The sequence below is a fragment of the Urocitellus parryii genome, chromosome 2, assembly GCF_045843805.1.
Source record: "Urocitellus parryii isolate mUroPar1 chromosome 2, mUroPar1.hap1, whole genome shotgun sequence".
In the NCBI taxonomy this organism is placed as follows: domain Eukaryota; kingdom Metazoa; phylum Chordata; class Mammalia; order Rodentia; family Sciuridae; genus Urocitellus; species Urocitellus parryii.
Window position 1 is genome coordinate 2598060 of NC_135532.1, and position 23727 is coordinate 2621786.

Below are 23727 nucleotides of genomic sequence, written 5' to 3' on the forward strand. Positions count from 1 at the left end.
TGGGCTGATGGGTCAGCTTCAGTGGGAAGCTTGAGCCCTAGTCAGTTACCTGCTTTCCTGGGCTGGCTTCTACCTGGACATGGGGTCCTGGTTGGTCACCTCCTTCTGGTCATTGATGCCTCAGTCCCAGTTCCAGCCACGTCTGGAGGCCGGTTCCTTTGGGGGCAGGGTGGGGGAGCTCTGTGCAGTGTGGCAGGGTGTTATGTCCTGAGATGAGCAATAACCATCTGTCTTCCCCTGTCTTCCCACCAGGGCGAGAGCAGTTCCACGGCTTGGGCTCAATGTACTGCCGGGGGGCAGCCGCTGTCATCCTCACCTACGACGTAAACCACCTGCAGAGCCTGGTGGAGCTGGAGGACAGGTTCCTGGGCCTGACGGACACGGCCAGCAAAGACTGCCTATTTGCCATCGTGGGGAACAAAGTGGACCTCACTGAGGAGGGGACCGCAGAGAGTGGGGAAAAGGAGGGGCATGACCCCAGCAGGGCTGGGGGAGGCTGTGCTTCCCCCAGGGTGCCCAAGCAGGTGCAGCTGGAGGATGCGATGGCCCTTTATAAAAAGATCCTCAAGTACAAAATGCTGGACGAGAAGGACGTGCCGGCTGCTGAGCAGATGTGCTTCGAGACCAGCGCCAAGACAGGGTACAACGTGGACCTCCTGTTTGAAACCCTGTTTGACATGGTGGTGCCAATGATCTTACAGCAGAGGGCTGAGGGGCTGCCGCAGACTGTGGATATAACCAGCTGTAAACCCACCAAACGGACCAGATCCGGGTGCTGTGCCTGACCTGCAGAAGGCCTTCCTGACCCTTGGTCTGTGCCCGTGGGAAGCCAGCTGGGGTCAGAAAAGAGCACAAGAAATCAGGGAGTCTCTGTATAGTGCAGTGCACGAGGAGTGCTACTAGTCACTGATGAAGATCAGCGTGCACAGGCGCCTCAGTGGGCCAGGAGGTGGGGACTGGAATGCGCCACAGAAACTGCAGGGCCAGGACATGGATGCTGCCTCTCCCGCTACCTCTGTGTCCCAGGTCACACCTGCAGTTGGCTCCCGTCCTCAGGTCTGTCCCCTGCCTGAGACCTGCCCTGCACCCTCCGTGGCCACCATGCTGTGCAGCTTTATGCTTGCTGCTGTTCTGGAACTTTCACTGTGATTTCCTTGTGGTCCTCCCCTTTGGTACTTGTACTTTGACACATTGTGATAATGATTCTCCACATTTAATTTATACGAAATCAGGAATGCCTATTTTATATTGGTTGAAACAGTGTGCGCTACATATTTTATTAAAGATGATTTTGGGGAAAATCGTGTGGAGACTGGACTGATTTGGATTTTATGTGAGCCCCAGGGGCTGCTTTCTGGGGGAAACTGCTGGTGAGCCTGGCCGGCTTCTGTGTCTTTAAAGCCACATCAAATCCACGCAGGTTCCAGAATATGTAGACTGGCCCATTGCTGAGCTGTGAGTCCAGTCCATGGCCTGAAAACCCATGATGGCAGTCCAGCTGTCGGTCTGGTCCTGCTCAGGTCTGTTGGGGCCTCGTGTTCCCAATTTTCACAGAACCCCGCTTGCAGTTCTGCTGTGGGTGGTGGTGGATACTCTTGATCTAGAAGCTTCTAGACAGAGGAGTCATAGAGGGCAATTTCTGTTTTCTTAGGAACTTTTTTAGTGTGTATGTGGGGTATCGAGGATTGAACTCAGGGGCCCTAGACCACTGAGCACATCCCCAGCCCTAATTTGTATTTTATTTAGAGACAGGGTCTCACTGAGTTGCTTAGTGCCTCGCAGTTGCTGAGTCTGGCTCTGAACTTGTGATCCTCCTGCCTCTGCCTCCCAAGCCTGGGATTCCAGGTGTGCGCCATCGCGCTCAGGCCTTTCTTAGGAATTCAATTGAGAGTCAGCAGGCTGGACAAGGAGGCAGAGTGTGGTGGAAGCCGGTGGGGATAACAGGGTGCGCGGGCAGTGGTTCTGCTTTCTGTGGGGCGTGTTTGCTAATTTTGTTGAAGGCCTGTGGTCTGGTTGCTGGGTTGCTGCAGGCCTGGTTCACCTGCACCTGTGAAGTGAGTGTGCCCGGGTGTGTGGTGAAGCCTGGCACTGAGGCAGTACCAGGCAGTCCTGCCTGTGTGCCGAGACCCCTGCTGAGCCTCGCCTGTGCAAAGGATCCCCGGGGTCCGGACTTGTTTTACAACAGCACATTGGAAACTGAATGTGAGACAGTTTGATTGCTTTTCGTTGATTTGTGGGAATTTGCCTTTGTAGGGGCAGAAGTTGTATTTATTTTCCAAGATGTGCATCTGCTGTGATAATCTAGGAAACACGCCACCCAGAGAGACCCTGGGCTCTTTCTTTGAAGCTATGGAGGAAAGGGGTCCTGTGATGTTGGGTGTGCAGTCGGAGCTTGAAGAGGGTGGTGGGGGTGAATTCCAAACTCCTTTCCTCCTGAATGTTACGATTCGATTTTCCACCTCCGAGCACCAGGCCCTGGTTTTCTTGACTGGCCGTGTGTCTGGTGCTGGTGCGTGCGGAGAGCACACCAATGCCACGTACTCATGTTGCCCTGTATTTGATGCCCTAGAAATAGTCACTTTGAGCTCCTTGTATGCCAGTTTTTCTGAGTAGTTGGCCTTGCAGCCTTTAAAAAAAATTTTTTTTAGTTATAGAAGGACACAGTACCTCCATTTATTATTATTATTATTTTTTTAATATTTATTTTTTAGTTCTCGGCGGACACAACATCTTTGTTGGTATGTGGTGCTGAGGATCGAACCCGGGCCGCACGCATGCCAGGCGAGCGCGCTACCGCTTGAGCCACATCTCCAGCTCCCCCATTTATTATTTTTATGTGGTCTTGGGGATCGAACCCAGTGCCTTGTGTGCTAGGCAACCAGTCCTCTGCAGCCTCTGGTGTCACAACCTCTAACTGGTCCTGCATGTGCTGGGCCCCTTGGGGGATGCCCGACAAGCAGCAGCTTTCTCCTCAGCCCCCGGTGCTGCCGTGGGGAAGGATAAAAGATGCTGGGGTCCTGGCTTCTTGGCACCCTGTTCTGGGTGGTGTCCCAGCTGGACACACTTCCCACTTGTGGGTCTCTCCAGCCTGTGCTCCAGAGCTGGCTGGAGGGTGCAGTGCAGCCCTGCTCGCGGGAGTGCCTTTTGGTCGCCGGCTCATGGTGCCTTCCCTGGAGGCTCTGGGTGGAGAACGCCTCCCTCAGGAGGGCTGCCCACGGACCGTGGCTCCTGACTGCGGTTCCACGTGGTTCTGGCGTTCTGTCCTCCCTTCTCGGCTGGCTCCTGTGGGTCCTCTTGGGAGGAGGGTCTGGAGGCACCTAGTCAAGGCCCAGGCTGCGGGAAGGGCTCCTGAGGCCAGAGTGTCTTGGTGGCCAGAGTAAGACACGCGTGGGTCTGTCTGGCTGCAAAGACAGCTCCCTGCTGCACCTGTGTCCTTAGGGTGTAGACAAGGACAGGGCACTGGGGACGGGTCTGGACTTCCCAGGTTGTGCCCTGGTGGTGGCCGCTGTGCTCTCGTGGGAGTTGGGCGGCTCCTCAGGCTTCAGACGGGTGGATGCCTGCTGACCCAGGTCAAGTGGAGCAGCCCCTCATGTCCTCGTTTCATCCCATCACCCAGTTTTTCCCAGCAGGAAAGTCACGGAGCAAAGCCGTCTCTTGGGTGTACAAGTCACCTTGGCACCCAGTTGCTACCAGTAAGCTTCTCCTGGCAGGAGCGAGGTGTGGAAGACCCAGGAATCCCACAGATGAAATCGAATTTTCTAAGGCTAGACTTAGGAAGAAGTCAGCACCCACAAGTGGGGTCCCACCCTGGGTGAGGCTGGTCCCTCCCACGCATGAGCAGGTGACCTGCATTGTGACAGGCTGCAACACAGGGCTGGTCAGTGCCATCATGGGACCCACATCTTCCTACTGACTTGCCCGCTTCTGCCTTGGACTTTGCCCATGGAAGGGAGGCAGGGCGTCCGCGAGTTACCTCTGCATTTGGCAGGACACCCCACAGGCCAGTCTGCCGGTGGAGCAGGGAGTCGGGGCCCCTAGGGGTGAGCTGGGAAGGATGGGGTTCCCTGTGCCCCCTCCTGTGTGGCTTCCCAGCTGCAGCCCTACCCTCTGAGGAATGCCTGGCAGTGAAATTTTTTTTTTTAAAGAGAGGGGGGGGAGAGAGAGAGAGAGAAAGAGAGAGAGAGAGAGAGAGGGAGGGAGGGAGGGAGGGAGGGAGGGAGGGAGGGAAGGGGAGAGAGAGAGAATTTTTAATATTTATTTTTTAGTTCTCGGCGGACACAACATCTTTGTTGGTGTGTGGTGCTGAGGATCAAACCCGGGCCGCACGCATGCCAGGCGAGCGCGCTACTGCTTGAGCCACATCCCCAGCCCTGGCAGTGAAAATTGACACGTGCACCACAGAGTGCCTCTTCCTTCCCAGATTCCTGCTTGTGACTCCAGCTGAGGGGACAGTGGCAGAGGTGATGCCAAAGGAAGTGCCTGGTATGTAGTTGGCGCACAATAGATGGTAGCTTTAGGAAGGTCAGCTTGGTTCTTGGAGGGAGTGTGGGGCTTTGGCCTCGGTGTCTGCTGGCTGAATTGGTTATCTGGCTTTAGGCCGAGTGTTTGACCACCTTTGGGGGAGATGATGCTTAGGGAGTGGGGCACAGGGTGGTGGGGGGAGAGGAAGTGCCCCTGCAGATGGTGAGCTGAGGGTCAGCAGTGGGCGGCCACCCACAGCCCAGGTGAGGTGCTGCTGGCAGCTGCTCTGCAGGAGTGGTCAGGAGCCTCTTCTGAAAGGTGTCAAAGGAAAAGGATTCAGGGAAAGCGGTGTCCTGTGTGCAGCTTTGCTCTTAATGCCGCTGCCCATGATTTTGAGGAATGTGAGAACTGTCGCGAGGCACAGGACAGTCCGCCTTCCTTTTCGGAGGGCTGTGCACATGTGGTGCCTCTGGAAGGGGTGGGAGGAACTGGCTGGGCGGGGCATCTCCAGGAGCTGCTTTCCTTGGGACCTGGCAGGTGCAGCTCTGGTGGCCGCGCTGGGCACCAGGATGGAAGCTCGAGGTGAGACAGGGAAGAGGCCCCTCCCGGTGTCCACCCTGGCGTCCTTCATAGGGACGGTGCTCTGTTGAGGCTGCTGCTGCTGCTTCAGACGTTTCACTGGACGTGTGTGTTTAGCTTGCTGATGGATCAGCTCCGGCCAGCTCCCGAGACCTCCTCCTCCCTTCTCCTCCTCCCCCTCCTCTCTTCCTGCCCCCATTCTCTTCTTCCTCCCTCCACTTCTCCTTCCCCCTCCCCATCCCCTCTCTCTCAGATTTTGAACTCAGTCCAGACTTTACCTGGTTTTCCTAACATCCTCTCTGGCTCCAGGACACCACCCCTAGGACACTTGGAGGTTGTCTCTCCTGAGGCTCCTCTCGGCTGAGACGGTGGCCTGGACAGTGGTGAGCGTATGGTGGGTTGTGCCGGGTGGCTGGGTTGGAACCTGCATGACGCTCCCCTGGCTGCACTCTGGGTCCTGGGGAGAACCATTAGGGCCGAGCAAGGTTCTGGCCTTGGCAGGGTGCACTCTCAACAGGACCATCTGGGTCAGGGCAGGTGTTGGTGTCTCCTGTCGGTCACTCTGCCCCCATTCCTACTGTCTCCCCTGGAGGGTCCCTCTGCAGTGGGCACTGCTGATGTGGGAAGGAGCGCCCCGTCCTTTATTCTGTCTTTTGCCTGGGAGATTTGCCCCTTCCTCATGCATTATTTATTCAGGTGTCCACGTGGACTTGTGGACGCCGACTTTATACACTGGGTCCTCAGCCTACACTATTTCCTTGCTCCATTTGTTCCAGCTCTGACCACTGGGGGCGCTTCCATGTGTTCCCATCTGAGCTTTTCTTTGTTTTTTAAGACAGGGTCTCACTCTGTTGCCCAGGCTGGTCTGGGACTCGTGGGCCCAGGTGATCCTCCCACCTCAGCCTCCTGAGTAGCTGGGACCACAAGAGCACCCCTCCTGGCGGAGGGGGTTTGATTGTAAACACTTCTTTACTTTTTGGCAGCACAGATGGTCCAGTCCACTCTGTTTCCTGTCCTAGTCCTCGGATCAGCTCTGTGAGGAGCACTGGCTCCCTTTATTGGAGAGTGGTGTTAGGAGCCAAGACCTGGGCTGGGTGCCCATTGCTGCTGGGGGTTCTTTGAGCCCACTCAGCTGACGGTATATACACACTCAACTTTTTGCTCTATCTGCCCACGGACCTGTGTTTCTTTCCGTAGCCCTCTGCTACAGCAGTCAGATCGGAGTTTTCACTGACATCTCTGATCTGTTGCCACGGGGACCGTTCCCTCTGCTGGCTTAGATCCAAGACCCAGCAGCGAGGAACACAGCTCCTCCCCACAGTGCCCTGGTTCAGCTGTTCCTGCTCAGCATCCACACGTCCCTTCCTGGAGCAGCTGGGAGGCAGGAGGGACTCTGTAGCACACTCACTGGAAAGGGTGGGGCGCAGTGGGTCACCAGGCACGATTAGCTCTCAGGTGGTGGCTGTTCTCAACACTGAGAAACGAGACCAGCGAGGCTCCTCCTCGAGGGCCCGTGAGGGATGGAGCTGGACGTGAGGTTCACAGCCTGGTGGTCTGCTTCTGCCCTGGGACAGTGCCACTCATCACACTGGACAGGGACGGGGCCCCTAACAAAGCAGGGGTTAGGAATTGTATCTGCTTTGTTTGGAGGTCTACATGTGAATCTGATGACGTACTGAGGACTCGGTCTCAGCCTTCCCTTATTTTAGGGCTGAGTAAAGGCCTCCTTTCTGTGTTTCACATGGGCCTTTTGACAGGCTTCAAAGCCCGAACGGAGCGAGCAGGAGACTTCAGGATGTCACGTCCTCATGATCACCTCCTTGAGGTGGGGGTTGGAGTTCAGAGCAAAGAGCTGCCTTCTGGGGGTCTCGGGGGGCTGCTGGACATCTGCCTCCCAGGGGTCTCGGGGGGCTGCTGGACATCTGCCTCCCAGGGGTCTCAGGGGGCTGCTGGACATTTTAAGTCCTGTGCTCAAGTCCTCGTGCACACCTTTGTTCTCAGCCTTTGCTGTGGCAACAAGCTCTGTCAGGTGGAGGCGGATGGTACTAGTGCCTGCTTCCCCTGACGGTGGCTGGTGTTCTGCTCCCTCTGCCAGGAGGCTGGCAGGGGCCTGCTCAGCCTAGATCCTGGACAGCACCCCTGGAAGTGTGAGGGGATGCCCACGCTCAGGCAGCCTGGGCAGCAGGGACAGGAGCTGGTGGATGGACAGCTCAGGGCCCCTCTGCAGCCTTCTCTTGCAGTCCCCAGTGGATCTGAGCCCTAAACTGCCCACCTCAGTGACACGCCCTTGAACTGCCCTTTTCTCCTGATTTCACTCTGCCCAGGGGCCCTCATGATCATCCTGTGCAAGTCCTTCTCAGATGGCTCCTGGAGGCAGGAGAGACAGATGCCCATCTTTCCCAATGACGCCAGAAGGCGGAATGCTTGTTTCATTGTGTGGAATTTTAGAGAGAAGTTGAGATTGGATTTCAAAGGGTTGAATTCTGTGAGTTGATCTCTGCACGAGTCAGGGCTGGAGCTCTGTCCTTGGAGACTGGCTTCCCCAGTCCAGCCTCAGATCTGAAGGACACTGGGACAGTGGAATGCCCCCAGAGCTGCATGGAGACATGGGCAGCGTGTGGGCTGCTTCCTGCCCACCTGACTAAACTGCAGGCAGCTCCCTGAGAATGAGTGACAACTGTGCGTCTAGGGTTGAAGGCCACTGAAACACAAGCCAGCGGCGCCAGGCTGGGCGGACCCCAGGGAGTGCACCCCCTGGGGCAGGTTCTGAGGAAAGTAAGGCAGTCACCAACCTGGGTTTAGAAAGTTCAAGACCGACGTTTATTTTGTGGTGGTTACATGGACAGGCAGGAGAGGACAGCTCACCAGGAAGAAGGGAGGGCGAGGTCCCCGGGACCCGTGGCCAGGGACACACTATACCCCACCTGTGACACCAGCCAGGTCTTTGCTTCCACACGGTGTGCTGTGCCCAGAGGCCCAGGGGGACGTGGTGGAAGTGTGGGTGTGGCTGTGAGGTCTTACAGGGAGAAGCACCAGGTGGCCTTCTTGAGGGGACGCAGGTCCCTTCCACGGGTCAGGAGAACACAGGGCTGCCATCCCGCGGGCGTAGGAAACAGCACCAAGCCCTTGGCGGGAGCCCAGGCAGGAACAGGTGGCGTCGGCCCGCTGTCCTGGCTGCACCGTCGGCGGAGGGGACCAGGGGAGCTGTCTTGCGGGAGGAGTGAGGGCGGAGAGGCCAGTGAAGCGGCGGGCATGGCTGTCCTGCGGGATGGTGGCCAGCGGCCTGGGCAGGTCGGGCTGACAGCGTAGGCTGTTAGGGGGTGCCGTGCCGAATTCCTTTGGTAGCTTTTTTTTTTTAAATTGTTTTTAGAGGAAAATAATAAATCCAGCTTTGGGGTCAGCGTCTGAGGTAACGGTTAAGAGTGAGCACCAGAGTGGCCCCTCCGCGGCGGGGGCTCACAGGTTCTTCATGCACACCTGGCAGCGGCTGATGTGCGTGCGGATGAGGCCGGCCTTGAGCGTGTCCGCCGAGGGCGTGCCCTGGAAGCTCTGCTCGGGGATGGTGGTCAGCCAGAAGCTGTACTTGTTGGCGTAGTAGTGGCAGGTCCCACGGGCCCCGTTGCACTCGATGAAGGGCGTGGCGCGGAAGTCCTCCAGGCAGCTGCCCGGCGACACCAGTGACTGGCCACCGCCTTCGTCCCCAGCCGCAGTGTGCTGTGCAGAGACCCAGAGACGGCAGGTCAGGTTCTACTCTCATAAGCCACAAAGCTTTTTGTTTGTTTTTGGTGTTCACAGGTAACAGGCCAAATTTGCCCAAATCATTTTGGTGGAGAATTAACAGTGCAACAATGCCCCTCTGGTGGGGACAGCCCCACGGTGACACACAAGTAGCACCTACCATGAGGAAGGAATAGCCGATCCACAAGCTGCGCCAGCCGGCGGGGCAGTGGGGGATGGAGACGTCCTGACTGTGGACTGCGATGGCCACTGCTGGGGCCTCACACACGGAGCAGCGGCTGATGTAGGGCTTGATGTCGTCCTCGGCCACCGGCATCATGGGCAGCGGGGCCGTGGTGGAGAGCCAGTAGGACTTGTCGTTGCGGCTGGCATAGTAGCAGATGTCGCCCGGGTTGCAGTACAGGAAGGGCATGGTGCTGAAGCGCGCCAGGCAGGAGCCCGCCAGCCCTGCAGGAGGGGAGTGTGAGACCACGCCCAGGCCCCCCGGAGCCTCATGCGGACCTGCCCCACCTGTGGCCTGCTGTCTGCAGGGGTCAGGCCAGTTCCCTCCGTTCCCTTTTCCCTCTTCACTGTTTCCCAGCCCACACTGGCACTTCCAGAGAGCCTGCTCCTCTGACGTCCTCCCCCATGCCTCTGGGCCATGGGGGGCCAGGGAGCTGGGTCATGAAGAGTGGCATTGGTGGGGAGGCCACATTGGCAGAGTCAACAGTGTCAGCACCAGGAAACTCCTGGTGGCACCTGGGCTGAGTGCCTCTCATGGTGCCCAGGAGCCTTCCCTGAAGGAGCTCTGGCTGGTGCCCCAGCCAGGCAGCTCTCCTTCCCCCGGCCACAAGGCGGACTTTGTCCAAGGCCAGGGGGAATTTCAAGCTAAGCAGGTTTTGCTTTTCACACTGGTGGCTTAAAAGCTCACGGCCAGATGTGGGGCCCCTTTGGCACCCAGCGAAGTGCAAAGGCCCGCCTCCTGGCCCTGCTCCCAGGGCTACTTAGGTCCTGTCCTCGTTTGCTCTTGCTCCACTGTTTTCTCAAGACTTATTATGGAGGCAGAGCATACAGGCAGGAGCGTACAGTCATCAGGGCGCAGCTCATCACCAGCAGGGTGCCCTGGTGTGACCCTATGGCAAAATGGACCATGCCAGCCTCCGGCATGCCCCTCCCCTCCAAGGGGACCACAGACTGAAGACCCACCCCACCTTACATTGTGGCATTTCCGTATTCGTGCCTTTTAAGGACTCACTTGAATAAACCTCCACCCTGCTCATGCATCTGTTTTCCTGGGGTCTGGCTTAGGACCATGTGCAGTCCAGCCCTAACCGCCCAGTTGAACTCTAGAGTAAGGGCGAAAATAAGGAGGAGAAGCAACTGGTGGCCTCCAGTGGAGAGGGGTCAGCATGTGACTAGAGCCAGACATGAACCTGCAGAAGCCTTGATAAAGAGTTAAAAGGTGGCCTATGCTGGAGCGCTAAGTGTTAAGGGCTTAGTAAGACTCTGTCCAAAGGTATCTTAGTCCCTTCTGAGCTGAGTCTCACCATGGCCATCCAGCCTTGACCACTGCCAGGAGCAGAGTGGCCCTTGTTGGTAGTACCTACCCAGGTCCTGGTTGTGGGCTTTCTCTTGGCCTTCAAAGTACAGCAGGCTGTATCCGCTCCAGAGCTTGTTCATGCCCACGGGGCACATGGGCTCCTGGTCAGTCTGACTGTGCTTCACCAGGAGGTAGCCGATGCTGACGCTGCGGCCTGGCATGCCGGGCAGGCCTGGGATCCCTGGACGGCCTGGCTCCCCTAGGGCCCAAGAGAAAGCAGCCACTGTCCACTGCCCTGGGGACCCTCAGGGGGCTGCTCTTCCTTCTCCCCAGAGCGTGGGTCTCTGTGTGTTTAGCCCATGAGCCTCTTGGGAAATATTTGACCTAGATTTCATGCTTATTAAGTGTGAAATGATGATGATGATGATGGTGCTGAACACCAATAGAAAGGACTTAAAAACTCAGCTGCCTTCAGGGAGTGCTGAACTCAGAGCGAGAAGAACTGGGGATCCTTGGAGTTGGAAGTGTCTGGAGAAGCATCTCAGTTCACCCCATTCCCCAAGCAAACAGGTGTGCCCTGTCCCAGCTGCAGCCTCTGTGGGCACGCTTCTGGGAGAGGTGGCCCACCACAAGCTGGGCCACTCCCAGGGTTAGAATGTTCTTCCTGTGCAGAGCCGAAACCTTCCACCCAGGGTCCTGAGTCAGCCTCAGAGCACAATAGTGCACCCAGTCTGTCCCCGGTGTGACTCCACTTCTAATAGTTGGAGTCCCCTCCAGGGACATTCTCCCTGCACTCTCTGATCCTGGTCTCCTCTCTGGGATGCACTCCACTCGCCCATGTTTGCTTTGGGATCTGCATTCCTACGTGCCCAGTCTGTGGGCCAGGCCCAGGGAGGTGGAGGGTGGATTGCTGCTCCCTTGGATCTGGACGCTGAGGGTGCAGACGGTTTAACTTGCTGCACCGCTGTTCATGCCATTGGCTCAAACCAGCCTTGGATTAATTAGGCAAATCCTGTTGTTTTTTCTAGTCTCTTCCATCCTTCACACGTAGCCAGCATTTAAAAAACTCAGGGCTTTACAAGGCTCCTGCTACCTCTGCAGGCATCTCTGGCTCCTTATCTCAGGCCTTCAAGATCCTGGTGACTCTGGCTCTGGAGCCTATGGTCACCTGGTATCCCACAGGAAGGAAGTGGCTGTCCCAACAGGCACAGGTGCCAGGGGCAGACACAGGACACAGCTGCAGGAACATCAGGGCGAGCACAGAAAGGTGCAGTAGCTTTCTGCTCTGCGGGGCACCTCCTGTCCTTGCCTGCCCACCTCACTGGGTTACCCCTGGTGGGGCCTATTGGAAGCTGACTGCCCCTTCTCTCTTGCTGCTCATCACGTACCTTCTTGGCCAACTGGTCCCTGGTGCCCCATAGGCCCTTGGTCTCCTCGGAACCCTGGGATAGCAGACACACCGCCTCTTCCCTGGGGTCCAGCCTTCCCTGGAGCTCCTCGAAAACCTGCAAGATATTGAGTGAGTGTGACCGGAAACTGGCCATGCTAAGCATGGCTGGTGCTCATCCCAAGAGGGCAAAACAGACAGGACAGACCTTTCCCCTGTCACCTGCAGGACCCAGTGCCTTACCTGGCTCTCCAGGAGGGCCTTGGGGCCCCATCTCCCCCTGGGCCCCAGGAGGACCTCTCCTCCCCTGGGGGCCCATCGTCCCAGGCTGGACAGAAATTGTCAGGGGGACTCCTGCAATCCCTGGGGATCCCATAGAACCAGGGGCGCCTGTAGAGAAAAGAAAGGCCCAGTAAGCACTCGAGAACAGCATGACTTCCCCGTCCGGAACCTGTCCTGGAAGCCCCGAGAACCATCTTGCATTCCAGAGAGGAGCTGGAGATCCCTCATCTGAGAGGCCACCTGAGCCCCCCACCTAAATACTAAAGGCGTCTCCCACTGGGTCCCAGGAGCGTTCCAATCCTGCTGCTCCTCTCTTTGCTCTCCAGAGGGTTCTGGTATCTGCCTCAGGAGGTCCCCATCCTGGACGGGAGGTCAGCTCCCTGGGCGTCCATGTGGCCTGCTTGGCCTGAGCTGCCGTGCTCTGCAGGTGCCACTTACCAGGGAATCCCTGGTCTCCTTTGGGCCCCTTGGGGCCTCGGTCACCCACAGCGCCGGTGGCTCCAGTGTTGCCCATGAATCCTGGTTCGCCCCTGGGGCCTGCAACACAAATGGACGTCAGACACATGTCCCTGGGGAAGAGGCTCCGGTCTCTGCCACGGTACTGGCTCCTCTGCCTGGGCACCATTACCTTTTTCTCCTGGGAGACCAAACACACCAGGCCGGCCCTGTGGCCCTGGGTCCCCGACCCAGCCTTTGTTCCCAGGGACTCCTGAAGCTCCTGGACTCCCATCATCTCCTTTGCTCCCAGGAAAAGCTGCAGGCCCAGGTGGCCCTGGTGGGCCTCGGTAGCCTGTGGGTGTTAGTTACAAGAGAGGAGAATTAAGCCGGACCCCAAGGAGGTTCTGCCACTGCCTCGGGGCTTTTTTGTTTATAATTATAAAATATATAGAGCATGGAGTTCTCATTTAGGATTGAACCCAGGGACGCGGTACCACTGAGTTACATCCCAGCCCTTCTCGAGAGAACATCTAGGTGGCCAAGCCTGTCCGTGAACTTGCTATCCTCCTGCCTTAGCCTCCCATCACTGGGCTCATAGGTGTGTACACTGTGCCCAGCTCACTGTTCTGACCCTACAGCAAGTAATGGATGCACACTGTATCGCTTGGTTCCCTGGGGACCGTGTTGTGCAGGATGGGAGGGATGCTCCTTTGGCCATGTCTGGTCAGTGTGCAGAGAAGGTCTATTCGGCCCAGGAGCGAGCTGGCACCAGCACCCGCCCCAGGCACTTCCTCCCACCACGTGAGGCCTACTTACCTTCAAGGCCAAATATGCCTGGTGCGCCTTTGTCACCTGGTGACCCAGAGATGTTGGAAGGGGGGGTGATACCAGGGAACCCCTGGAGTCCTGGACTCCCGGCTGGACCTCGTTCCCCTTAGGAGGAAAACAGAAGTTTCTTTTAGTGCCAGCAGCCAACATTCTAGCCCTACTGTTCTCCCTGCTCCCGTCTCCGGAGGACCAGATCTATGCCAGGTGAGGTAGTGACCCAGTGTCCTCCTGCCAGGGACGTCTTGAGGAGGAAGGGGCTATGTGACCCATGGTCAGGAGGGCTGATCATCTGTCCCTCCAGCCCCCAGGTACTGAGGAGCCCGTCTGGGGCCCTGTCCTCACTGCCACGCTCCAGGGCCTGCAGGACTGCGTTCAGGAGGTCCCCAGGCTCTAACACTGACACTCCTGGGTGGCTCATTAGCACCCAGAAGGTGAAGCAGGGCAGCATGTGGCCCGTGGGTCACATTAATGTTGCTAAGCCTCCTTCTGTCTGTCCTTCAGTGTCGGGCGCACGAAGCTTATCCTTCACCATAGAGAGGGGTCGACATGTACCCACACTGAAGAGCACGATCAGCCAGGGGACAGTGCAAGGGATGACTGGCCAAGAGGCACTGCAGCAGGAACTCCCCCGAGGACCGGCAAGTCCTGTTCTCCGCAGTGTCCCATCTCTGCTAGCTGCTGCCCCGTCCTGCCTCGTGGGCTCTGCTTGTGGAGATGGCAATGCGTGCTTGGACTTGTGGCCTCACCTGGGGCTCCCTGCTCCCCTTTCCGTCCTGGGACTCCTGTGGGGCCTGGAAGGGTGTTGGCCTCTCCTGGGTCACCCCTGTCCCCAGTAGGTCCTGGGAATCCTGGTTCTCCGTGGATGTCAGCACCTGCGGTAGAATTAAAACAGCAGCCAATGGCCACGTTGTCCAGCAGTACACAGGTGATTTTCCTAAGTAGGACAGTCAGTGCCACTCAAGTCAGGCAGCCATGGTGACCTCACTTTGCTCTGGTGTTACAGAAGCTGAGATCTGGAAGGGATCTCCATGAGGACCCTGGAGCCCCTCACCCTATAGATACGAAGACTGAGGCCCCCAGGGCCTGAATTCATGGACACAGTCAGCGGAGGAGCTGGGATCTCACACCAGGCCTCCTGGCTGGAGGCTGTTCTCCATGCTATACCTTTGCTGGTCTTGAAAATTAAATACTGCTCAAAAATCTTCCCTGTCCACATATTGGTGCTCAAAGCAATCAGGGGCAGGAAACAGCAGTATCACTTGACAGGTTTCCCTTCATCTGCCCGTTGGAATTGAAATGGGCTACATGGAGCCTAGTGTGTGCATCTCATGTACATTTGCAAATTCACCTGTGGACCGACTGGTTCCACAAAACCTCTGTAGACAGCAGACTTTACTCCTCATAGCAGCTGTGGAATTAGAGGTGATTTTTTTTTCTTATTTTTCAAAATATTTTCCTCACTGAACTGGGATAAGTTTTCTAAATTGAAGTCACTAAATGGGCATGTGTGTCACAAAGTCCCTCCAATGCTTGGGGCTGTGCTGGGTACAGTGCCACATACCTGGGGACCCTGGGAAGCCTTTGGTGCCCGGCAGGCCGTGTAATCCGCTGATCCCTCGGATTCCTGGGAAGCCTGTGAGAAGTTGACACAGCGTTATTCACGCAAAGGAGGCTGCCAGGTGGTCTCTGGTGGCAGGAGCCCCTTGACCATGCCAGCACGTTCATCTGCTGTATTGCTGTCTGTCCCCACACAGGGCTGCCCATCCCTGACGAGCAGGGGGCAGTCAGCTGCAGGTGGCTTTCACCCGACAGGTACACGCACCACTCCTGCTGCCCAGGAAGCCCACTGTACTGTCTCTACAGACTGTTTCAGGAGTCCTCAGAGCTGAGAGGGGAAGCATGGTGTCCTGTCCCTTCCTGATGTCTCATCTCTGGCGCATTAGGTCAGTAAGACACGTGCGCAGAGCCTGTCTGCCTTGCTGAGGACAGACACTTCTGGAGGAGGACGCAGCTCACAGGCAGCCACAGCGGCATGCTGTGCAGGGACCTGCGGCCATGGTGCACCTTGGGACTGGCTCGGTCATTTGTAATTCCCAGTAAGCACAGAGCCAGGACAGCTAAGCCAGGGCCTTGTAACCCCAAGTGCCAGCTGGCCTCTGTGGGAAATGGGGAAGCCTGTGGCAGAACTTGGGGCCTCTTGCGCCCAAGCCTCTGGTGCCTCTGTGCAGCTGGCACTTCCCCGTGTCTCTGGGAAGTGAAGCCCCTCTTGGCAGCGTATTTCTTTTCCCTCCTGCAGAGGCTGGCCTGGCTACTTGGCTGAGTGCTGTGGGCACTGCGCACTTCTGTCAAGGAAGGAATTGACTCACCTGGTAAGCCTGGCACGCCAGGCCAGCCAGAATCGCCTTTATCGCCGGGGACTCCGATCCGCCCTGGATCTCCCTGTGGGCCCCGCAGCCCTGTTAGCCCTGGGAAGCCTGGAGGGGGGAACAATCATTAAGTTTGAGCACACAGGAACCCCGGAAACCTGTGCGGTCCTGCCTGGAGGGGTGAGGGCTCCCAGGGAAAGGCTGAGGACCTGTGGGGGCTGCAGCTCAAGCTACATGAGAGAGTCTAGGGACTGTCCTCCCATGGGGAATGATGTAGCATCAGACCTGGACCCTAAGTTCAGCAGGATGAGGTCAGCCTGGCCAAAGAGAAAATGGGGTGCATTTTTAATTCTCCTCCTATCATGCGGACAGAAGTCTGGAGAATCCTGGAGGCAGTGCCCGCAGAGCGCACGGAGGCTGGGGAAGCGCCAAGCGAAGGCAGCAGCCTCCACAGCTCTGATGCCAGCTCTCCTTTGCTTTCCCTCACTAACGGGACCCTCAGGTGTGTGGCTGCACATTCAAATGCATGAAAAGGATCCTTTCAAATAGATCGGGCCGTCTGTACACAAGGGACAGAGGCTGGCTCAGAAACCCTTGTCATTCATCCTGTGTGGCTGCCTGTCACGGAGGGGGGCTCCCCACAGCCCCGGTGCTCGATTCTCTCCAAGCTGTGGGTCCCCAGGCAGAGCTGGGTGAATGCACAAGAACAAGTTTCCTGGCGACGAGTGAGATTGTGGTGGAGAAGGAAATGGCAAGGTGGCTGCTTTGTCCTGGGTCTTAGAGGTCACCTGCCTGGGGACTGTGACTGAAGGGATTTTACCTGTTTGTCCTTTGGGTCCAGGAGGGCCTTGGGTTCCAGTCATGCCTGCTATCCCAGGGAAGCCAACTTCACCCTCTGCTCCCTTCTCTCCAAAGAACCCCTTCAGACCTGGAAACACAGATTTGCTGCTTGCAACATGCCTTGTCTGTTGAGTGAAAACAGGGCTCAGAGCTTGCTGGGCTTGGCTAGACCATGCTCTCGCCTCACACCGATTCTCCTGTTCGGACGTGTAGATAGATATATGGACCTGTGCCGGCCTCGACTTTTTCCTGATTCCTCCCTCTGAGAACGAGCCCGCCGTCCTCCAAGGTGGCACCCACCGGACCCTTCTGCTACCCAACACTGAATCGGGTCAAACTGTGCCCACTGGGCTACCAGGGAAGCGATGACCTCAAGCCTCGCACATGAGCTCCTCGTTGCCTTCACTTGGTCCTCGCAGGGATCATTAGACCTGGAGGAAGTCGGCTGCGTGCTGTGGGCACTCAGGCAGCTCACAGCCTCTGGCAGGGAACAGAGGCCTCCTGCCAAGGGCTCATGAGGGCACCAACTTGGAGAGGGATCTTCTGATGGTTGTGTCCCTGGCCAACGTCATAATCAGCAGCTCACGAGTGACTCCAAGTCAGAACCACCCTGCTCCCCCCTTCCTGACCTCAAGAACTGGCAGAGAAAATTACTGGTGTCTGAAGCTACTGCATTTGGGGTACTCTGCTGAGCAGCGGCAGGTAACCAACAGAGAGCTCTTAGGTGGTTCTGGAATCTCCTGGGGTATGTGCTCCACAGGCGGTGGAGCTGCACCAGGGTAGGGAGTGGGTCTGGGGGCCTGGAGTCTGTCTGTAAAGCAGCATCTGGGGTGCTTCTGAGGTGGTCATGGGAGACGGGGACACCCTCCCATGCGGGTGATGGTGAGTGCTGTACAGCTTGCCGGCTTCCAGGTCATGTGCAAGTCAGACCAACCTGAAGTCCACAGTCACCTGTGTTCTGTGCCTTCTTTAGTCTACGAGGCTGTTAGAACACTGTGATGCTTTTGTGGTTGTGGAATAAGAATTCTGCTTATTCTCTATTGTGATTTTAGTGTTTTAAGAATCTGCTCCAACGGCCATCTTGCTAATGAACCTGCCCCCACAAACCACTTCTGCTGTCCCCACTCGAACTCAGTGGGTCTAGTGAGACTTGCTGCTCTGTCCTCAGAGAGCCCAGGCTGTGCCCCGATCTGACCTGGGGTTCCATGTGTGTGACCAAGGTGGTCTTGCTTTCCTGCTTTTATGAGCAAAACTGCTGAAGTATTCATCTAGGACAGGAGAGTCAGCCCAGAGCCCAATGTCCCTGGACCTCTGTTACCCAGGGACAAAGCTGTCAGGACACCAAGTTATAGGCCAAGACGGAGGCCAGAAGGGTTGTCACGAGGTTGCCCATTCCTGTGTAGCAGGGCTGTGGTCCTGTCCCGGGCTGGACACTTCTCTCCATTCTGAGCCACTCTACAGAGGAAACTCCCCGGCATTCCCCTGCCCCCCTCACCCTATGCACGCACAATAGACTCCCTCCTCCCACCAGAGGAGCTTAAGCAGTGCAGGCCCCCAGGGCAGAACGTCCAGAGGCAGCTGCTGCACCCCCCAGGGTAGCACCACAGCAGGAATTTTAACTTAGACAAGAGGCAAGAGCTGCCGTGGCACAGAGGCCCTCTAACACGTAGGGTACTACGTAGGGTACGTAGGGTATGTCGCTGCCTCCTGTCCTGCTCAGGAGACTTGTGCAACCCCCACCTCCCCGCTCCAGACCGCTCCCTGTACACCAGCAGCCCGGGTCATATGTCCCTTGTTTCTGCCCCGTGTGTCCCAGCAGCCCACGCTTGTTCATGTTCCGTGGTCCCAGGCACTGGGTGCTAGTTCTGGTTATTTTCACTTTCAGAGGAAGATTGGGAGAGATTTCCTGAGCTTGTCTTCAGATTTCATTAAACCCAAAATCAGTCTTTCTTGCACAATGGGCTGGAAGACCTCAACCATTTTTCTATAAAGTTCCTGATGGTTCTCAGCAAATGTTGATGCTCTGAGAAAACCAGGCCCGGAGACCAGGCTCAGGACTGTTGGTGGATGTGAGAAAATGGAAAATAACTTGTGTACCTGGAGTTCCGGCGATGCCCCGTTCTCCCTTCAGGCCTGGACTTCCTGGTAGGTCTATGGTATCCCCAATATCACCTGTGAGATGCAGAGAAGGTGGTTAGGAGTGGATCTTCCTCCTGGGGGAGGTTAGCTCTTCACCTTCTATTGTGCTAGGCCCCTAGCAAGATAATCTGTCTCTTCTTACCACAGCATCTGGGCTCTGTGACCACCTAGCATGCCTAGGAGCGCTGAGCGGTGGATACCCCATTTCTTTCTTTTTGCTCTGGGGATTGAATCTAGGGCTGCCCCACTCCTGAGATATATCCCAACCCTTTTATTTTTGAGACAAGGTTTCGCTGAGTTGCCCAGGCTGGTGTTGAACCTGTGATCCTCCCGCCTCAGCCTCCTGAGTCACTAGGATTACAGGCCTGTGCCACAGCACCTGGCTGGATGCCATTGTCACTGCACGAGCAACACTCACCAAAGTCCCCAGTAGGGCCAATCTCTCCGTAAAAGCCAGCTCTCCCAGGAGCACCTTTGTCACCCTAGGATAAAGTTAGGAAGGAAACTGGCTTAGAAGGCTGTGATTCAGGAGGGTGGAGGGGCTTAACTATTGTGTGTGCTAAAAGCAACACTCAAGGCTCATGATCGCATTGTTTTGTAGAAACATCTAGAAGTTTTTCAGCACAGTAGGGTAGGTGCTTTGCTTTCCCATTCTTATCAAGTGGTGACGTGACAGAAAGAAACCGCTCGGCAGGTCTGTTGACATGAGTGGCACTGCTGTGCAGGTTGGTCATGACCCTGTGGCACCAGCCCTGCACGGGGCTGACCGTGTCCCCTGCCAGTCTCTCCACGGGCCTGCATGTGGACTCCCATCGCCAGCCTGTTTAGCCTCCCCTGCCCCATGAGGCCGGCACTCCCGTTTCCACTGGACAGAGGAGGAGCCAGGGCTGAAGGGTTGAGAGACTTGGTGAGGCCACTGGGCTAGCAGGCAGCAGGACAGGGCTGTGTGCCTGGGCAGCTGGCAGAAGGTACTCTAGGTCATAAGACAGGCATGTGGCTGCGTACTGCCCTCTGCAGGGAGGGGGGCCTGGGTCACTCTGTGACCTCCTGGAAGCCACACTCTTCCTCTCTAAAGTGGCCTCCTCCCCGGAGGGAAGTGGCTGTTCTGCCTTGGTGCCCGTGGTCCCCAGGTCAGCACCCACACAGGGCCTTCACCCTGCGGCACAGAGACCACGGCCCTTCCTCACTCGGCCTGGCTCGAGTCTCCAAAGCAGCGACAGGGCTCCATGGGCAGCTGAAGGAGTGAGGTCAGAGGCTGTGTCCGTGTGGGACCATGACCCGTTTCTCTCCAAGGTCTTCCTTATTGAGGTGTCACTCACAGAAAGCAGCTAGCCCTGAGCACACAGCTAGGTGCACGTGACACAGGTGCCATCAGATGGAGATGGGCTCCCCGGCACTTTGCGCAAGTCCTCAGCACCTGAGTGGCCACTCTCCTCCTGACCTGGGCCGCAGGGTCCCGTTGGTCCGTGAATGTCATCTGTGCTTTCCCGTTTCTGGTGTGTGTGCAACCGGGAGCTGCGCCTGGTCATGCTGGGCCTTGTCAGGGAGGCCCGTGTCACACTGCGCGCCGCTCTGCTCTCTGGGAGTGCCGTGTTCACGGGCCGTCTCTCCTGCTGACGGACCCTTGAGCTGTTCCCCAGTTTGGGGCTGTTGGGGGCAAAGCTGCTGGGAACACCCTCAGGGGGTCCTGTGGTGGCTGAGTGCGTCTTCCTCTTCAGCCGGCCCCAGCGGCGGCACGGCTACAGATTTGGGAGGGAGGGGAAAGACCCGAGGACTCTGCACCCCAAAGTAGGGACGCAGACGGGCCAGCCGGGGCTATTGCTAACAGGGTGACCTGCCCAGTGCTCTGACCACACCATGATTGACAGAACTGAGTCTGTCGTGTGCTGCAGACCTCCAGGGAGTGACACCTTCAGGAAAGAGGATGGAAACGGAGTTGGCCGAGGCACAGTGTGTGGCGGCCTTGGGCCTGCCAGTGTGCCGTCTATTCCACACTCGTCCTAGGGGTGAGCAGGCAGGATTGGAGGCCAGAGCCCGCCCAGCTCAGGACCACTGTAACCATGGCAACAAGCGGCCACAGCAAGTGCTCCCAAGCCACCCATGGTGTGGAGGAGGAAATAGCCAGCAGGATGTGACTTGGGCTGCCCCGTAATAGGCTCTCAGGCCTCTGATGTCACATGTGATCTCTGGAAATCCACACTTTGTTCTTTCAAGGGCCCTGTGAAAAATGGGTCGCCGTGTTTCATCCACCAGGAGCCCACGGAAGCGGCAGTGGCAGCTGTGGTGGACGCTTGGCCACGTGGGCACCACACACGCACAGCCTCCCCTCGCGCTCCACGGCCCAGGACTCTGAAGCTGTGGCTCGAATACCCTTTCCCAGTGAGGTGGGAGAGGTCTTGGGGTGCTGAGCAGTGGCCTCACTCACCCGGCTTCCTGTGAACCCTGGGAATCCTGAAATTCCAGGGGGGCCGGTCACTCCAGGGAATCCTGGCAGACCTGGTACGCCAGGGACTCCGATGTCTCCTTTGGCTCCCTTGATGTGGCCGGGCCTTCCAGGCAGCCCTGGGATTCCTGCCAGCCCGGGGATCCCCGGCATCCCTTGGATTCCTGCAGGAGGACCCCAGTGTGTGACGCCCTGGTGAGGAGGCAGCGCCCACCCTCCCACGCCTGCAGACTGGAGCCCAGGTCAAGTCTGCGGAGATCAGGGGCAGCTCTGGAGAGGAGACGGGCAGGAGCAGGGCTCAGCGGGGCCTCACCTTTCAAGCCCAGGTACCCCTTCAGGCCCATGGGCCCTTCATCGCCCTTCTCCCCTTTGATGTCCTTCATCCCTGGCAGGATGATGGGAGGTGGTCCTGGGGGACCAGGGTCTCCACGGCTGCCTGGAAGGGAACAGAACACCACAGCTTCTTGTAACTCCTGAACCATGTGTGACAAAGGTGCCACCTGCCTCCAGAGCTCCAGTCCTGAGGGACCCTTGCCACATGTCCCCAGACCAGGGAGTTCAGAGAAAGACCAAGGGCAGGGGGGATGGAAAGTGCGCCCCGTCCCGCCTCCCTGCTCTTTCACTGGAGCAGAGGGTGTGGGGACCCCGCCATGGGGACCCAGCTCCTTGGTCCTAAGGGCTGTGACTGAGCAGAGCCCACCATGGTTGGAGGCTCTGCTCCCCCCAGCAGTGCCCAGGAGCCACGGGCCGAGCAGGAGGAGTGAGTGCTCAGCCAGGGCAGCCCCAGCGTGGCCTGAGAGCACAGCCAGGCTGACCTCAGCAGGAGGCCCACACAGGGAAGGAGGCTGCCCAGGCCTCCTGTAGGCCCGAGCTGGTCTGCGCCTGCAGAGCCTCAGGACCAAGGGCCACCAGAGCTGGGATTGTGACAGCGGTTCCTGTGTGGGATGTGACCAGGGAGCTCTGGGGAGCCCTTGAGGGTAGGGGAGGAAGGGCCGGGCGAGGGCTCCCCAGCTCTGCTCCTCCCAGGAGAGGGCAGCGGAAAGTGAATCTGACCAAATGGAAGGAATCGGCCCCTTCTTTTCACATTTATCAAGTGTAAAGAGCTAGAGGTTGAGGGGCTCAAACCACGCAATCCGGCCCTCGGGGCGTGGTGGTGCATCACAGGGACAGACAGGCGAGCGTCTACCCAGCAGGCTCAGGAGCACCAGAGAGCTTGGAGGAAGCGGTGGGGAGCCTGGGGCCACCGAGTTTCTAGTTAGATCCTATTGATGAATAATCCTATAGCTCACAATCCTCCTTGAAAGAGATAATGAAGTGCTTCAGTGAATTCTGGGGCTGTGCAGCCATGACACCATCTAAACCAGAACATTTTCATCACAGAAAATGAAGCCCGTAGCCATCAGCAGCCAGTCCCCAGTTCTGCGGGGTCCCCCAGCCACAGGCCATCACTCATGGGCCCCTCCTCTCTAAGTCGGCCTCTCCTGGGGCCTGCTGAGGATGGAATCCCGAGGCCGCACACACGGGGCTTGCTTCCCTGCTGCCCATTCGTCAGTGGGCGGCACTTGGGTGGCTTCTGTGTTGGCTGTCACAGTGGCCAATGACCACAGCTGTGGACACTGTGCAAAGCCGTGCCTGGACCTGTGTTTCCAGTTACTCCACCCGGAGAGCCTCTGGGTCACCATGTTTGACCTTTTAGTGCACTGTCCACCGTGTCCTCACTGTCCCCACTGTGTCCTCACTGTCCCCACTGTGTCCCCACTGTCCCCACTGTGGCATCACTGTCCCCACTGTGTCCTCACTGTCCCCACTGTGTCCTGGCCCCACTGTCCCCACTGTGTCCTCACTGTCCCCACTGTGCCCCCACTGTCCCCACTGTGTCCTCACTGTCCCCACTGTGCCCCCACTGTCCCCACTGTGTCCTCACTGTCCCCACTGTGTCCCCACTGTCCCCACTGTGTCCCCACTGTCCCCACTGTGGCATCACTGTCCCCTCTGTGTCCTCACTGTCCCCTGGCCCCACTGTCCCCACTGTGGCCCCACTGTCCCCTTTGTGTCCTCATTGTCCCCACTGTGTATTCACTGTCACCACTGTCCCTGCTGTGTCCTCACTGTGTCCCCCTGTGTCCTCATTGTCCCCACTGTGTCCTCACTTTCCCCTGCTGTGACCCACTGTGGCTTCACTGTCCCCTCTGTGTCCTCACTGTCCTCATTGTCTCCGCTGTGTTCTCATTGTCCCCACTATGTCCTCACTGTCCCCACTGTGTCCCCACTGTCCCCACTGTGTCCCCACTGTCCCCACTGTGGCATCACTGTCCCCTCTGTGTCCTCACTGTCCCCTGGCCCCACTGTCCCCACTGTGGCCCCACTGTCCCCTTTGTGTCCTCATTGTCCCCACTGTGTATTCACTGTCACCACTGTCCCTGCTGTGTCCTCACTGTGTCCCCCTGTGTCCTCATTGTCCCCACTGTGTCCTCACTTTCCCCTGCTGTGACCCACTGTGGCTTCACTGTCCCCTCTGTGTCCTCACTGTCCTCATTGTCTCCGCTGTGTTCTCACTGTCCCCACTATGTCCTCACTGTCCCCACTGTGTCCCCACTGTCCCCACTATGTCCTCACTGTCCCCATGTGTCCCCACTGTCCCCACTGTGTCCCCACTGTCCCCACTGTGGCCCCACTGTCCCCTGTGTCCTCACTGTCCCCACTGTCC

The 23727-nt window shown here is 57.7% G+C and overlaps 2 protein-coding genes across 2 annotated transcripts in view; one reads left to right on the top strand and one right to left on the bottom strand.

Moving 5' to 3' along the window:
- The window catches only part of Rab20 (RAB20, member RAS oncogene family), a 34353-nt gene extending 33064 nt beyond the window's left edge, over positions 1-1289 (top strand). Inside the window, exon 2 of the mRNA XM_026399647.2 lies at positions 253-1289. Coding sequence (XP_026255432.2) covers positions 253-785 — 533 coding nt within the window. The 3' untranslated portion in view covers positions 786-1289. The remainder of the gene's footprint in view (positions 1-252) is intronic.
- A 6568-nt stretch (positions 1290-7857) lies between these two features.
- The window catches only part of Col4a2 (collagen type IV alpha 2 chain), a 147240-nt gene continuing 131370 nt past the window's right edge, over positions 7858-23727 (bottom strand). Inside the window, exons 33-48 of the mRNA XM_026399516.2 lie at positions 21334-21456; positions 21003-21184; positions 18996-19059; positions 18536-18610; positions 16419-16526; positions 15599-15706; positions 14794-14865; positions 13979-14104; positions 13221-13337; positions 12595-12756; positions 12405-12503; positions 11928-12074; positions 11686-11802; positions 10365-10556; positions 8939-9225; positions 7858-8754 (exon numbers count right to left, since the gene is read on the bottom strand). Of these exons, the coding sequence (XP_026255301.1) occupies positions 8497-8754; positions 8939-9225; positions 10365-10556; positions 11686-11802; positions 11928-12074; positions 12405-12503; positions 12595-12756; positions 13221-13337; positions 13979-14104; positions 14794-14865; positions 15599-15706; positions 16419-16526; positions 18536-18610; positions 18996-19059; positions 21003-21184; positions 21334-21456 (2237 nt within the window). The 3' untranslated portion in view covers positions 7858-8496. The remainder of the gene's footprint in view (positions 8755-8938; positions 9226-10364; positions 10557-11685; positions 11803-11927; positions 12075-12404; positions 12504-12594; positions 12757-13220; positions 13338-13978; positions 14105-14793; positions 14866-15598; positions 15707-16418; positions 16527-18535; positions 18611-18995; positions 19060-21002; positions 21185-21333; positions 21457-23727) is intronic.